The 16,997-nt window shown below is 45.6% G+C and overlaps 2 protein-coding genes across 2 annotated transcripts in view; one reads left to right on the top strand and one right to left on the bottom strand.

Annotated features, from left to right (window-relative positions):
• The window catches only part of T265_09632 (hypothetical protein), a gene marked incomplete at both ends in the record, with an annotated part of 41,005 nt that overhangs the window by 5,862 nt on the left and 18,146 nt on the right, over window positions 1-16,997 (bottom strand). Inside the window, 3 exons of the mRNA XM_009175762.1 lie at window positions 1,618-1,991; window positions 11,387-11,758; window positions 13,999-14,580. Of these exons, the coding sequence (XP_009174026.1) occupies window positions 1,618-1,991; window positions 11,387-11,758; window positions 13,999-14,580 (1,328 nt within the window). The remainder of the gene's footprint in view (window positions 1-1,617; window positions 1,992-11,386; window positions 11,759-13,998; window positions 14,581-16,997) is intronic.
• On the top strand, window positions 14,827-15,105 carry T265_09634 (hypothetical protein; the record flags this gene model as incomplete). The annotated part of the gene is made up of 1 exon (XM_009175764.1): window positions 14,827-15,105. One exon carries the CDS (start codon window positions 14,827-14,829, stop codon window positions 15,103-15,105), a length of 279 nt encoding a protein of 92 aa, XP_009174028.1.

Genomic DNA, 16,997 nt, shown 5'->3' with positions numbered 1-16,997 from the left:
TTTTCGTTTTAGAATGCCACAGCATGATGTAGTAGAACAAGATAAGCCTGATGTCCTCTGGCTTGAGACCCCTCTGGTCTGAAATAGGTGTTATGGTGAGTCCTTAATCAAGCTGGCTAGCATGGGAGTGGCAATAGTTTCACATTTGACAGAACGCTGCAGAATTCCACCGCATAGGGCCCTCCATAATATTGAAAAATGCACAACACACACAGGCCTGAAACAGACTGCTGCAAAAAGTTATTATGCGAAAAAGTAATAATATATAAATGGCACAGAACTGTAGTGAGGCCATCTTCACAACAACCGTCCATGAGATCGGTTGAAACCCATCATTTCAGCAGAGACGAAAGCTGTAGAGGGCACTGTAAACTCCGAGGTTATCCGCGAATAAAAGTGTATCTTATAAAATCAAGAAGGATAAGGGAGTAGTTGATGATCATTGTACGGTTTGATGCTGGGGCAATTGAGAAAGTAGCCCGTTGCAATGTCGGTCTATTTACCAGACGTGGCTCGCAAAAGGTTCAGCACTTGTGGAAGAGAGAGGGGAGGACTTCGTCATAACGTGCTTGCATTTAAGTAGTTTTAAGGGACATCTGATAGTCTATGATAGGATAGTTGAAAAGCACTTGCTCGTTGTCTCATTGGTCGATTTGTGATTCGTGTTGCGTTTTGACCTGACTCCCTTGCATTCGATCAGTTTGTTAGATACATCCTCTGAGACAGTTTCGTTGGACTACTTTCGATTGGCGTTGCGCCTTGGTCTACTTTCGTTGCAACTAATCGACTAACCAGATGCTTAATCTTGCCGTTTTTCAGCTTCTGATCTGATTGGTCCGATTTCAATTGCGGTGCAGCTTGATTTTCTTGCGTTCGATTGGCTGGTTGCAACTCTGTATGCTGAATACGTTCCCACTATTTGCACTGTCCGGTCCTTTAATCCACTGATACATTTCTTTCATGGTTGTATAATCCAGCGAAATGTGTTTATTCGTTGGGTACAGGTAGCTCAGTTTCTTCCATAAGTTCCTCAAACAGTTTTCAGCTTGAGGGTAACGGGAGGCTGACAGACTAGATCAGTTTCAGTCTCTTCCATGAAACTCGTTTTCTTTAACTGTTCTTACTAGGGCCAGCTGGACACCCGTCATGACTGATGTTCGATCATACAGACGGGCGACAACTGGTAGCGGTATAACATAAGTTTGGAGTTCACTCGGTTTGCGGCTAGGAAGCTTCGTTCCGGTCTGTCTAATGTGGGGACAACCAACGTATTGATAATGTCTCCCCAATGGACGACCGAGACTCTTCCATCCAGATACGAAACAGATTAACTCTTTGTGACCAAAAACCAATAGCAGGGACAGATTCACCGTTCTTATGGCCACAGAAAGGAACTCATGTACAAAGACAAGAGCAAATTGTCAGTTTTGTAGACTTTGTCACGGATCACCGTGCAGTGGGTGGTACTGAGGAACCGACTCATCTTCTGACACAATGAAGTGAACAAAAGGATGAACGGAACTCGAGAGAATCAACCGAAATGGTTCCTATGGAGAGGTAATTGTTGTGGAGGGGCTCAAACCACAGGCGGAACATGTGACCAGTTGAAAAACAAACCTGATCTGTAACACGCTCTGCACCGCGCCAAAATATCAAATGTGTGTAGGAAAGACGGCGAACAGGACGGGAAACACGTGACGCGTAGGTGCTGAGACTGAGCGACGCAGTTGGCTGTTGCTGTTCGAGCTGCGCAGGTAGTGATCCTAGGCCGGTCCAACCTCCAATCAGCTGACCGGGCGCAACCAGGCGTCGACTAGCCGCACCATCAGAGGAAGGAAATCCCCATCGACGGAGACCGCAATCATTCGACCCGTCGTACGCCTCGTTCAAGGAGACTTCCAGACTTAGATGAGCTCGGGACGGACTCCACGAGGCTTTGAAACGGAATCGTGGATGACATGTGCGTAGATGCACCAGCAAAGCCTCGGGGCCTGTAAGATGATGAAGCACGAAAGGGATGGGGGCACAATACAGAAATGTGATATGCAAAGATCAAAACCACTGGTTTCAGGATGACTCCGGAACGTAACAAGAAGACCACGATTGATTGAAGGTAGGGGATCTTATAATGCCTAGACTAGAGAGCAAAGAACCCACACAATTCAGAGATACGGCCATTATCCTCTAGGGATAACCCCTAAGGGGAGAAATCCTTACAGGCAAAATTGACTTTCCCAAGTCTTAATTTCTTCTATCATTGAACCCCCTTCAGATCGCGTCAAGCGGACACAAAGCTAACACACAGGTCATTTGAAAGAGAGTTCAATTCGTCAGTTGCGTACAATTTGGTGTGACTACACCATAATGAGGATCTCCAGAGAGTGAAACCAAGCAACCTTGTCAGTAGTGTGGGAGAAAGGTGATTTAACCAAGCATCAACTTATGCAAACAGCGTTTGTAGTGGGCTGTTCGATCATCTCAACATGTCCAGGGCACCCCGAGTAGCCAAAACAAACTTGTCCGTGTCACCAGATGAATTCAGAAGCATGCGGTTGAGTTTGAACGGCAGCGAATTCCAGGTGAAGAGGTGCGCATCTGGTATAACTTCGTCAAAACTAAGTTGCGCTGCTGAGATCCTCACTATACGCTGGGATGAAACCAATATAAGTAAAGCTTCAAGCTCATTTCGGTGGCGCAGAACAATTTAGCGTAGTATGTACGTGAGAAAAAACCTGTCTGGGTTGGTTCGACCACATGGTGAATGAGATACGCCATGCAAATGGCATGAGAGACTGACTGGTGAAAGACCATACTGTAAGGCCCACCATGGACAAATTTCCAGGAACGTGACGAAGCGAACTGACCAGAGATCTCAGAGAAAGAGGTGACCCATAAAAAATCGAAATAAAGAACCGGTCGACAGAAAACGGTAGAATGACTGCATGAAGCAGCAACCAATCTAGGGGCGAAAATGATCCAGGAGTCCCTTATTGTCACGAAAAACGACTGCTATTTTTTAAAAAAATACACTTAACAGGAAGAGCGAATGTTAGCAAAGGATTACCCTACAGTATTCATTTACTCGAAAACAACGGGCGGATCATATCCACATAAAAAATAGCCCGAGCGAGATACAAAGTTAACGTGGGAGTTAAAGATACGGTTGATCATTCGGAAACAAACACGATAAGATTTTTAGACAGAAGTGTTATCACTTTGTTTCTCCAGAACGAGATGAGGGGATTTTTCAAAGTTTCTTGATCACTTCCACTCAACGTGCAATAATGTGTTTTTCCTAAGTGGCAACTATGTTGTCGTTGGTAGCCGAGTTATGGCACCTGAGAAATCTTTCACTTTCCGATCAAAATAGTTTCTGAGCATGAGACTAATAGGGCAATTTACCGCGACCTGTGATTACTTTTGGTGTATACTGCTTCGAAAGCCTTTACAGGGCATCATATATTGATTGCGCAGCAAGGCGATCGACTGATAGAATAAAAGAACATTGTTCAGTTTGGTCGGCCTGTTGAAAAGAACCACGTCTGTTATGCTGTTCTCATCATAATTTAGCTCAAACCAAAACTTTTCAGGTAATGTATCGATTACCGTAGATGATTTAGGATTTTCGCGAACCCCACTGTTCGCTATTGTAAAGCGGTATAAACTTGGTTGGGTGTACCTGACCACAGTGCGTAAAAACAATCCCCACAGGTAATAAGAGTAATGGTCGACAGGAAACAGATGTTTAACTTGTACATGATGAATGTCACGCAACTTACTGATGAAAATTAAGCTTTTATTTTCTCTATTTTTAAATGGCTTTCCTTTCTTAGCTACTGCGTTCGTTTTTATGGTGTTTTGAATTGTTTGAGCACGCAGCAGTCAATTGCTATCATGTTGTCCTGATGACGTCTCCAGGTGCATTTGAGAACGTTACCGATGGTGCTCCCATTGCTCTGTGCGGTGCAATATTCCGCTGTGTTCTCACACGCTGATACGTGAATCCAGAAAAACCGATAAAGGTTCTTCTAATATTGCCTGAAGCTATCCTACATAAGTCTTTTCAAAGTGAAGTGTGTGGTGCTGCATCGATTTTCTGTCAGAGGACACATACACACCTTACACCAGTGCGTCATCTAACCGCTCTAACTGTACTGTTTACGTCATCCAACGTTTTCCGATGCCCCTGCACGCAAGTTTCAAGTCACGTACGTTTGGGATGAACGTACCTATCAGTGAAGCGTGATCCGTCATCCGGGCAACTGCCTTAAAGCTGATGTAGTTCGATGACTTTTCGAGAGTAGTCCAGGTACCGATTACGTGTTCTGCGCCATCAGTACAATCCAAGGATCAGGAGCCACCTCACTTTGCACGAGCTGACCAGTTCTCCCATTGCAAGCGGATTAGTCAGCTCGGAACTTTGACATGGAGTCTCGTAAGACCTTCAGATACGCAGTATTTACCTATTTCAAGACATTCGTCCGGTAAATCTCACTCGTTTGAATACGGTTCTTAAAGAAAAGCTGCACCTACCTGACACATTAAATTCGAAGTCATCTAGTTCCATTATGCTTCAGGACTGGGACAACAGCTGCCATCAAACACCCTAAAGCTCCTGTATGCAAGCAGTCAGGATGAATTATCAGGCGTCGGCATCTCAACGATCAAGAAAATGCCTTCGAAACTTGTATCCAAACGAGTAAACTGCCCATTTATCCGCTGTATCGTTTAACGGCATTGTCGCGGTTATGCATGCATTGGAAGGAAAGTTTTGTGAACCAACAGTCTGACTTTTCTCGTCAGCCATTGAGTGTGCAATGGATACAACGCATTGGGGACTTGTTCGCTGAACCTAACAAAAGCGTTATGATCGTTCGCCCACCAAAGCGCTTTTTGCTTACTTTCACTTAGTTCTTGATCACAATTGGCTACTCAAGTGAGCCGTTCGGTGGATTCCGCAACAGGCTCATGCTTTGATTGGTTCGTACCCGGATAACCGTTGAACTTGACTCACTTTCCATGCTTGATTCAAAATTGAACACAAAACTCGGTAACGTCGAGTCGTTGGTCCCTCAGTCCACACGGACTGGTGGCACGATCCTGGGGTATATGCTTCGAATAATTCTTTTGGTTTCATCGTATTCCCACGATATTCGTGGAATCCAGATTGGGATATGCTTGATGGCAGCTATGTGTTCCTTCATGCATACCGATACTTTCCCTTCAGGTTCTCGAACACAGTACTTGTTGTGACCAGGACAGCTGAACTGCTAAGGTTCCCTGTATTCTTTTCATCGCCACTACGTTTGGTTTCATTACCCCTGCGCCCAATATTCAGGCTACTAGAATCCCATTCGGGAGGTTCTTGATGTTTCGAAGGACGATCCGGTCAAGCTGTTAATTCTACTGGTAGACTTTTCATCGACCACTTGGGAGACATATTATTTTGTGCGATTTGTGTCCTCCATTCTTAGTTTTGTTGCGCTGCGGAGTGTGATTATCTTCCAACATCGAGTAGATAAGATGAAGTGGGAAATGGCAACGTCTAACCGGGAATTACGAACGTAGAAACCACAGAGGTGCTGTTCGGAAAATCTGCGTCACTGCTAATTTTCAGCTCCAGCGGACTAAGTTGGCGAGCGTTAGTTGGCTATATCGTGTCCGCAATGATGCGTAAGCAAGTGGTCTGGTAATGAATCCGATTCACTAGAACAACAGACAAAGGTCAGGATCATCGGGACATACACTATATGTACAGAACCACCGTCTGCCAATGAAAGCGCTGTTTTCTACTCCCAGTAGGCTATGATATGGCGGAACGAAATGAAGACTACCGTGGGACCTTCGCACCCTACTGGGTAGGGTTCGCATGATTTTTCTGCGCATAGTTGAACGCGACAGTTAACGGCCCAAGTATACTGCAGCTTTCGAGTGCAAGTACCCAGCTGAGGTCTTTCTGGCGTTGTGTGCTGTGTGAGGTACGTTGGGTTAATCTCAATGATGGCATCTTACTCCGATATTATTTCCATGTGCGTTTACCTGGCTGATGTCCCAAGAAATAGGTGTTTTGTTGTTCATCGTTTCCCACAAAGACATAACGCCATTTATGCTATTTCCCCGCCTTTTACTAAGGTATATCTTCGCATGGTTGTGCGGCTGCTAAGCTCCAGATTCACATCCGGTGTATGGGTGTCGGTAATGATGATGCCTGGCCGCTTGCCACAGCTTCGCCAACACAGTGACACGTCTGCGATTGGTGAGAAACTTCGGACGAAGACCACGTGACCTCACTGCTCTGTCACAATTGATTCATTACGGTGAACGAAACCAACACAGCAAACTCAGTCAATACGGCGTGGAGGATGACTACATAAATGAGCCATACACTGGCGGGAATTGCTGCAGATTTTTCAGTAGCCATGGTATTTTGTCACTGTACGGGTAAGCAACCGCTTTTCACGATAGGACTAAGACCAATAACTAGACTAGCATGTGCGGACGTTCTCTACAGACGCACAGAAAAATCCAGACAAGACACAGCAGTGATGGTCAGCCGGTTGACCCAGTTTTTAGACGTCACTTGCCCGGCCGGCTGACACGCCGGGACAGACGAAGGGCGTGAACTGGATGAACGACGAATGACCACCAGCCTGCCGTTTCAAATCTGGGTCACATTGAATCAATTGAAATCAAAGACAGAGGCCAGCTGTGAGAAAGATTTGGAAAAACTCTGAAAAAACCGGGGTGGAACAGTCATTTCGAACTAGGTACGCTGTTCCTGAGGTGATAAACGTGTCTGTGATGCGCCCAACATTGGACAGAAAATCACAAATCGCGGTGGGCCGAATCGAATTAATCCTGGGTTAGCAGGTGACAAATCCCACAGGAAATCGAACCCGGAATTTACAAGAATATAACATGCATCAACTAGTGTGGAAGCACCAAAAAGGTGGAAAATAGGTACAACAAAACCGTTCGGACAGTCCATAGTACCCTCTAGTCCAGATAAGATTCAATAATGGTTTTCGGTGTCTGTCTCAACAGCGTCGTAAATCACCTCGACATGATTTTGATGTGTTTTTCGAACCGATGCTTCTCCATTTCTGCTTCAAGAAAGCTACTAACTAATTTTGGGCCCATAGACATTTGAGGGCTAACCAACCCAACGCGAGACGAACAGAAGCCAGCTACGAATGATGTGAAGCGTGAGACTCCGCATTGTCCCCTTTTAATATCTAGCCATGATAAGGGTTGGTAGCAATAAACATGCTCCAATGGCCGAGTGTACACATCATTCAGAATGACTCACCAGTGCAGATAAGTTGCCCATCTCTTAACCTGAAAGCGCACCCAATTCAAGCGCGAATGAATCGGATTTAACAAACCGGTGATCACTATCAGCGTGGGGATTAGACACGTTCGAAAGAGCACAAAGTGTTAATTACGTGGCGTACTTATTTGTTTCCCTATTCCTCAGGCTAATTCATTACCCTTCCGGTGACTGCTCAAGTTTCAAGAGTGAACGGTTCTATTTTATACAAAGTTGACTCTACATTAACCGGTTTTCTACAGACGATTTGTTCACACTCATTTCTGGGCTTGTTGTTGAAAATTTGCCCCACTTTGAACTGAACAACATTTTTGCCGTTTAATTTGTCCGATAGCACACTGCCCTTTCTGTGCCATCCTGTGTTGCTAACTACCCAAGGTTCAGTCTAGCCGTAAGCTTTTCTTTAATTCTCCTCACGATTAACTGTTAATTTCTTATAGACACTAGGCCTACCTATCTACACTGTCTGCCAACGTCGAATTCCATATATTGTTCACTGCCCAATTGCGACTACTGAACAAACGCAGGTGAAGTTCGTAGAATTCGGTTTCGCCGCAATTACTACTGACCGTCCGTTGGTGAATTAGACTACACGTTACCTGTTAGATAGGACACCTAGATCGTGCATTTAGGCTAAGTAACCAATTCCTTACTTTGAGATCACGGCTTTAGCACAAGATAGTACACAAGGCTTCGAGAATTCTAAGCACACACAGTGTCTTTTAAATAGAATCCGGAGTTGGCGACGGAGATAAATCACGTTAGCGCTTAGAAGAACATCCATATCGATGGATCAAACATGGGAGTGTTACAAGCAATACATCTATGCAGAAGAAAGCAATTTCAATCAGATAGCGTTGGTTAGGAGTACCATCTTATCTTACCCTGCAAAGAGAGAGGGTAGACAGAATAGGATATTTGAATCGCATTTCACGCGTTTCACATTAACCAGTATTTTTGCTCCACCCAAGGACAGTACTGCAACAGCCAAATGAAGTTTTGATCGCCGATCCATTAATATCCCACGGAGTATGCTAACAGGGCGAGTGTACCAAAGTGAAAACTTTTATCGTTCCTAAATTGAGATAGTGGCTGCCCTGAAACAAGAATGGGCCTTATTCAAGTTGCCCAGGCCTCGACAGGAGCAGCCGAGATTCGGAGGTTAGGTTCGAAACGCTGGCCTTTCGATCTGTGAGTTTGCGCTTTAATCACTGAGTGATCTAAAGCTCAGTATGAGTATCATGCTCTCATATCTCATAGTGGTATTGCATTCTGTTTGCCAAACACTAGGCTACAGTAGGTCGTCACCCATAGGTACCTCCGAAGAAGAACAACTCCAAGTTTGGGACATGTTCAGAAAGTCCCACCCCCAAGAAGAAGCACCGTTCTAACGCAGCCAAGGGATAGCAAATCACGTCTGTCAAACCAATTCACCCAAACTGGTTGCTTTAACCGGAAGTAGGGAGCAGACGACCAAAGGTACGACTTGCATTTCTTTCAACTAATGTTCAGTTGCAGAGCAGAAACACAAAAACAACACCAACTGGAACAATCGGAAAAATCAGCGTGATTTATCTAAAGAAGCGATGCGTGTTTGTGTTTGAGGGACACACACACCTGTGTAAGATTTATTCAAAAGTGCGATTCTGCGCTCTGGTGAGCCAGAGATTCATGCGTTTTAAAAACACGAAGGACCTTGAAGTATCTACTGGACACTTCCAACGCCCAAATCCAAAATAAGAGACCTCTTCATATCCTAGAACCCGGTGGGATGCGAACTTTCACTTCTCTTTATATGACAAATACTCTTGTAAATAATTGTTGTTCCTGTAGATCTTTTATTCTCTTGGGAATGTACCTCGCTTCGATGTCTCCGAAAGTAAAAATATTTCCATCCGAGTACCACCCCCCCCCTACAGACTCAAATGAACGATCATTCTGTTGAAATCGAAGGTTGAGCACATCAGTGAGTCGTTGACAATGCTGCGCTATGCTCTTCAAATATCATCGTGAGCATCACAATGTAGACAACAGATTCAGGCCATTGTGGACTGGATTAAACAAGTAAACGCATAACATGAGTCCTGTAATTATTCTATTGGAAACGACTGCAATTTAGATGAAGAAATACTTTGTATAACGAATGTTTGGAATTAGAATATCCCAGGTTGAAGTACGGCAAGGAAAAGCAAGAAAGACGACATCTCGTAAACAGGAGTGAATACTAACAAAATGGAGACGTATGAAAAAGAAAAATTAAAGGAAGCCTTCATTATGGCACAAAACGGGATCATCAAATGATAAGGGAGCAAGAGCGCAAAGTTTCTCAGAACTGGCAAAACAATGGTCAAATTCATTCAAGTCAGTAACTGATTGGATGTCGGGTAGCTGATGAGTATGGCGAGCCCAGAAATGGAACAAAAAATCGCTCCAGTCAACGGAAACGCAGCTTATTAAACCGAAACCAATGATTTATATTCGATTAGAAACAGCTTTATTCGCCGCACTCACTCGTGACTGGTCGACGAGATAGTAAGCTCTGGTATCGGCCGATCTTTGTTGACTTGAGGTTGTCTTAAACTGCAGTATTGACTGAAACAACGGAGCGCTGCGAACAGAATAATCGAAGTCTGACTTTATACGCAATACAAAGCTCTGCTGATTGGCTAGAGAGCGGTTTCGCAAATGCGTATCACTACTGGCCGATAATGCCACCAACTTGTAGGGTTCGGTGTTGTCTGTGAGCCGACAGCGACATCAGTAATGCAGAAGGTACCAACCAGCATGAAAGTTCTGACAACGATGGTTCGGCTCATGTTGACTACATAACTTATAAACAACGCATCCTAGTGTTCACGGACTGCTCGAATGACCAGCCCCAGGAAAACTACCGCCATGGGAGTGGCGAGAAATTATCGGATGAAGTTAGGCAAAGGAAAAGCACGTTTGTCAGTTCAGACGGCTTTTTGGAGCGTAACTGAAATGTAACCCGAGAGACGCATGAGAGCTGCGAACGTTCTAGGTTGGCTTCTCGATCAGGAAACCGTATCTTGTCTCGCTCCCGAGTGATCTCGAGTCCCAATGTAGAATGGAAACTCCAAAGGATCACCCTGGAGTACTGTAGCACGTGATCGATTCCATTACCAACCATCGGACAACGGACAATGGTCCTTGTAATTGGTGTAGAGCCTCGTTAGGATGCGAGACTATAATGACTGACAACAATTTATCTGTGAAGCGATTCATAATCCATTGAATATGGTGTTCAGCGTTCCAGGACTTTAGATCAGCTCAGGTTTAACTGTCACTTGCCCTATTCACTTTTACTGTGAAGTTCCGAAAATAACTTGGTGAAAGGAATAAATTCAAACAATTCGAGATTTATCCACAGGTGAGACGGGGGAAGCTGGGAGAACTCATTAGGCGAGCGGCGAAGTGCTGATTGAGAAATCCCTGGTTTGAATCAATGTATGATTTTTTATCCTCTATCTAGACTCGGAAAAAACGATGATAGTTCGGTCCTCGGGTTGTTGTATACCGAAAGATTTGATAATATGCTGGACTTGGTCGGGAAACTGCGTTCAGAGCTGATTACTTTGGGAGGTCAACTTATTCGAGTCATCAGGAACTGCATTCTAGAGAGGAGCTGTTTGTAACTGAGAAGTCGCAGTTGAACTCACGTCGTTCTCACTCGAAAAATCTTCCGTCTGTCCTGGTTTTCAATCATTCCGGTAAGTCCTTACGGAACCGAACCACCGCCAAGTAGGCTACATTGAGGGTCAAACTCGAATCGGGTGCTCTCCACCGAAAGGTGTTGACTAAAGGGAATAATTATTGTAGGGAATGTTCAACCAAGACTTTTTAGAAACGGATGGAATTTTTCCAACGAAATCACGTTCGCAGTGACACTAATTACTAATGACTTGGTTAATTACTCGGCAAGGATACAGAAAGAAGTTTAGCCACGCAATGACGAAGCACATATGGACAACTTCAATGAAGAATGGTATATTGTGAGTAATCTAAGCACAGTGGAAGGAAAAGTAAAGTACGCACCTCTCTCACGCGCTCGCCAACAATCGAGTCGACACCACGGACAGACGAGGTCTTTGGCCTCAGACCACTGCTGCAGTCGATTCATGTACAAGAACCGATATGTGACCGGACGGAGAGGTAAAGTGGCGGGTGTTGGAAGATGAGGTCGAGTGGACGCTAGTCGTCGGGTGCGAGCAGGTGATTGTGACAGCGGCGGCGGCGGCGGCAGCAGCCTGGACTGTGATCGCGGCTCCATAGGTGCTTCCTGAGTGACGGGTGTTTTGTTAGAGAACTTCGGCGCCTGGGGTGAGTTGTGACCTAGCCCGTTCTCGACAATCCCACGAGTAGAGGCAACTGTGCTGTTTTTTCGTAGGGGACTCACAGGTGTGCCACCTAAGCAAAACGAAAGGGAGTTGTCGTGTGATAGTGAGTGGTGTTCATCACATAATGATAAAATACAAAGCTAGTAATTTTTTAAAAAAAGACAAGCTACTATGCTATATCAGTGGGTTATTAGTTCACATAAAGAGACAGAACACAGAAAAACAACATTTCCAACCTGATGATCTGAAAGGAGCACTGAGGTTTCTGTCCGGAGAGAAGCAAGACAATTCTGCAACAAAGTGGGACCTTTTCTGAACAGAGATAAATCAACCACTTCCGGATCGCAGCGGCTGACGGTCATTATCCGTCATTCAGGTACTCAGCTATGAAGTGTGTATCAGGATGGTTTCAGGTGGTTCCAGGTGCTACAGTTTCGTCAACCGATGATAAGGAAAATAAGAAAATGACAGCTGCTGATTCAATCAGTCTGTGTATGTCAACTTTGTTTGGTAAACCGCATTGCAGGATCACCCAGACCTGTGTGACAAGACCATCTCCATTTGGGCCACTAATCCACAGTGTGACTCTTCTCCGGGGTTCCCATTTGAGGAGACGGCAGTTGCCAACGAAACCAAGTTGACTAAAAAAAAATCGTTCAGCTGTAGCACCCTTTCGGTGACTAACTGCCATGACGCCCAAAGGAAGCACGAGGTCTGGGATACTGCCAGGTTGCCCAAGCCTAGACAGGGGAAGTCGAGTGGCAGAGGTAGGGTTCGAATCACGGACCTTCCGGTCTGTAAATTCGCGCTCTAACCACTTGGGCCATCTCGCCCCAAGTTGACTGGGGGCGATGCCTTACAATGCCAGGTCATTGTAAGGCGGTCTCTGGGTAGTATCCATTTAACACTCGAACAAGTTTGCAAGGCAAATGGTCCTCTGGTATACGAATTGCATGGCTTACCAGTGTAGCCCACCCCCAAATCCAACTCTGTGGATAATAACTGTGTCACACCAGAATGTGTCACCAGATAGTATGTGAAAGACTTGGAAAAGTGCATCACCCTTACCACTGAAACGCCTGACATTTAGAAAACCTTCGTTCTACAGAAGTCTTCCTCATTACTCACTGATGAGAGCCAACAAACGTCCTTTCAGACAACTAGACAGTGCACGGAGCAATGCGGTCTCTTTCATTGGATCAAAGAGCAGGGGTTACCTCATTTTGGTATTCCGTTACGTCACTGGAGGTTCATCGGCAAGCATGCGAGTTAACGGTGGGTTGGATAGCTTTCTGGTCAAGAAAAAGGCATATTTGGTGGAACCGGCAACTAGTTTATAGACAAGAGCGATCTCCGTGATCGGCATGAGTAAACTAGATTTACGGGTCACCACAGTGACACTGACTGGACCAGGGTTACAGTAAACCACCAAAATGAACGATAGTGTTTACCCAATTCATTCAGTCAACCGAGCAGTGTCAAGTTTAACTATGGATCGGTCTTAGGGACGGGTTACACGCTTTGTTCATGTGCACGAAGCAGAAGCTTGCTGAATTTTGACTCGCGGCAGTTGACTCCCACGATAGGGCAAGTCACGAACGAGTATGGGGCATCGTAGACAAGTGATACAAGTGACATTTCCATGACCACTTGACAATGGCGAGATGGCTCAAGTGGTTAGAGCGCGAATTTACTGACCGTTCGTGGTTCGAACCCGACCTCTGCCTCTCAACTTCCCCTGTCTAGGCTTGGGCGACCTGGCAGTATCCCAGCCCTCGTGCCCCCTTCGTGTGGCATGGCAGCTAGGCGCCGAAAGGGTGCTACAGCTGAACGAATGGCAAGATCCTAAAGTTGCCAACGACTGGCTGAGGTTCGGTGTTCAATTAAATGGCATGTAGTGTTGCCCTGGGTCCACATGCAGCCTCACCATCGTCCGGGTCATTTTAATTTCTGGAGGATGTTAGTTTTCTGGTGTTGTCTTCGAATGGTATGAAACGACTCCATCAGCTTAGGTGTCTCGGTACCCAGTCCTGATTTAGCCCGCATGTCGGAGCAACGTAACAGGATCTGGCCACTACCGCAAGAAAGCACCTAGAGTAAGGACAAGTACGGGCAAGGAACAGACGGGTGATTCTGTCGGGGCACTACTATGCTAATCGACAGAGGGGTCCCCTCACTATACATCCTGCACAAGAAACAAGGTAGACCCTACTTTAGGTTGAATAACGTGGAGAGTGATAAATGAAATACGCATCTCATATACTCTTTAAATTCTACAAGAAAACGGTCATTGTTCGACGAACAACTCACTTCGGAGTGGTGAGTTTCGCACTCCTCCCCAACCATTGACATATTGCTCGCATTTCTTTTGATCTGCTAGCTTGACGGGTGAGTCTATGTTATCGGATGCCTTGCCAATCCAAACAACGCGAAATTTCAGCTTCGGCCAGCGGGAATACTCATCCAAAACATCCGAACATTTGGGAAACCGAATTCGACGCCACTCGACTCTCCCGGAGACAGCTCCAGCTTCGTTCAAACTGGCAACCTCATCGACTGAACTTACAGTCCCAGCGGGGAAATCCGAGGTACTGGTGGCAACGCTGTCGGCTGTGCTTCCTGTCTCGTGTTGCAAGTGGTGTCCGTTTTCCAGAACATTTTGTCGCAAAGATGGGTCCCCCGATAAAAATGGTTTATCCGATGACTCGTGGTCTCCGTGATCCACGCCCAAACGTAGTTCGTACAAACCGGGAGTCAGAAGGAACGGGGGAGATTCGCCAACAGGAGCTTCAGTCGCGCAGGGGAAAAACGGATAGGTCAGAATGTTGCTGTCAAAAGCAAACTGGTATGGCAACGCAAGTATACATACTGATTGGGGCACATCACGTAGAGCTGAATAACTCAAACGAACCAGATACCGATTCACAGCAAGATGAGGGGGCGCATTGCTGATACTGGCTTCAAGTTGAAAAGAAGATTAACGGGTCTCATTTTGGAGAGCTTCATACAAAGAAAACGAAATAAACCATTTCATCGTGCTCCTATTGTGAAGAGAGTTGTGGTTGACGATTTGAAAAGTCAACGGGTCAAGATCCTCGGGGGGAAATATGTTTTAAAAGGCGGCACTAACGTAACAGTATGTCCGCCATACTGCTAAAGCACTGCCGAGTTGAGGAAGGCACCTCAAAAGTGATGCACGACGAACTGGAATGTTCACCGACAGTGAATCAGTCGATCAATACGGACTATTCACAAGGAGTTGGTCAGTGGTTTTTACAGCGTTTTGATGAACTCAATGGGAGTGCAATAATTCACAGAGAGAGGAATCGCTCCGTACGATACACGCTGGAACGTGCTCATCGCAGTGAAAATAATCCACACAGCGAAAGCAGTACCAGCAAGAGTCGGCGCGATTAGGAATTTAATTTAAACAGCTCTAATCACACGATGAACGGCACTGTCAGCGTACCCTCCAACCGTGAAGCCGACTTATTCTCCCAGAGGAAATTGTTACAATAAACAATACAAGAACTTGCCAAGACAAGATGAACGGATTCCGTGCGCTTCTCATGCTCTGGTGCGTCGAGCACCAGTTTGCAGACGACTTATTACAAAAACACCAATAACCAAAGCAAACAGGCTGTTCAAGCTTGGGAATGCCTCTGAAAATGGGTCGAATGTTCGCACGCAGATGGGAACCCATACGGGACTAGTTGTAACCCTGCTACACCAGACAAGACGACCCGTGGGACATCCCAAATCAAGTTCATCTTCGTGCCGTCTAGCCGCAGTTTGTTGTGCAGGTTCATGTCGCAGCTAGATATAGTGTAGGCATGCGCGGTTTCTAGCACAACAGTAATACTGCCCAATCTTCCACACAACTGTGCGGAGTAAGACGCCTAGAAGCTCGAGCTGAGTTTATGAACTTTGACGCTCTTGTCCAATATCTACCGGTATGAATGTTGGCATTCCAAGTCTTCAGCCCACAAGTCTTCGCTTGTCCACATGTAGGAATTTACGTCTGATGTCAACTCGCACTACTGATTGCAGTCAGTCAGGCTACTTGTACGGAGGCCAGCCGTCCCTAATAACCGCACACCACATCATTTGGACGGATGTGTCACATGCAGGACACGGTCCAAACGTAGGCATGCCGTGATTGGTCAGAATGCCAGCCAATCCGAGTCGAGCACCTGTGACTCGACGCTTCTTGCCCCGTCACGGAGATTCTGGCACGACCTTGGGGAAAACCCTGTGACTATCATATAAATACAGTTGTAATAATTTTCCTTTGTCTCCATAAAGAGTTGTGTAGAGCTACCGTGCCTTTTGATATACCATAGTGGGTGGAGCAGGAAGCCAAGGGACCGATACGGAGTTGCACTACCGTTCACTAGGTTACAACACTACTGTTGGTCACAATGCACTCTGGTCCATACAAATTAGATGTGTTATTCCGACAGAAGAGCAATAAGGCGGCACGACAAGAAACCACACACAATTGGAACGATTGAAACATGAGATGTAACGCTTTAGTATGCCGCAGGTTTCTTACGAGCTGTTTGGCTTAGAAAGATCAGGAAGCGAATAAATACAATATACAACCGAATATCCATTAAAATCCCTGTGGTAGCGTTCAGGGGCATACATGTTGAACAAGCAGCGTGGAGAGTCCAATCAAGCAACGGCAACACTGGGAACAATTGTGTTCTGTAGGGATACACTATACTCAACAAGGGTTCTACGGTGACAGTCAGATGCGACACTATGCTAGTAGGTGTTGCTAGGTTGTTTGTTAACGAGATCTAAGTGTGAAGAGGAACACACATTCAACTCAACAAACTGCCGAAAAAGATTACGCTCATTGTGAACCACTGAAGGGCTTTTCGAATCTGAGTAGTCAGCTCTGGCAGATGTCCATTCGCAGTGAGAAGTTGCATAATCCACAAAATCACGTTCCTGACCTCTCAGTTTGCATAACCTGCCCACATTGTCGCCGCAAACTCGCTACGATGAACGATAGCAACCTGCACAACAGTAACTGGGCTGCCCGCATTAGTAGCAAGCTCCCGTAACAGCATAAACTGCTGTGTAATTGTACGGTTGCCACGCACAAACACTACACAATAATCGATATAATCGTGCAAAGAAAGGTCACACTAAACAATGAGTGTATACGATCGTTTGTATCACAGCGAAAACATCGCATTATGCTTGTTAGGATAATTGAGTATAGCCAAGAACAAGGGTAGCATGCGAGTGATTTGCTTGAACAGAGCTTTTTAACCTAACTCACAGGGTGCACTTAG

Source organism: Opisthorchis viverrini, assembly GCF_000715545.1.
Source record: "Opisthorchis viverrini unplaced genomic scaffold opera_v5_291, whole genome shotgun sequence".
Lineage (NCBI taxonomy): Eukaryota > Metazoa > Platyhelminthes > Trematoda > Opisthorchiida > Opisthorchiidae > Opisthorchis > Opisthorchis viverrini.
Note: the sequence above shows the minus strand (reverse complement) of the source record. Positions and strands in the feature narration are given on the sequence as shown.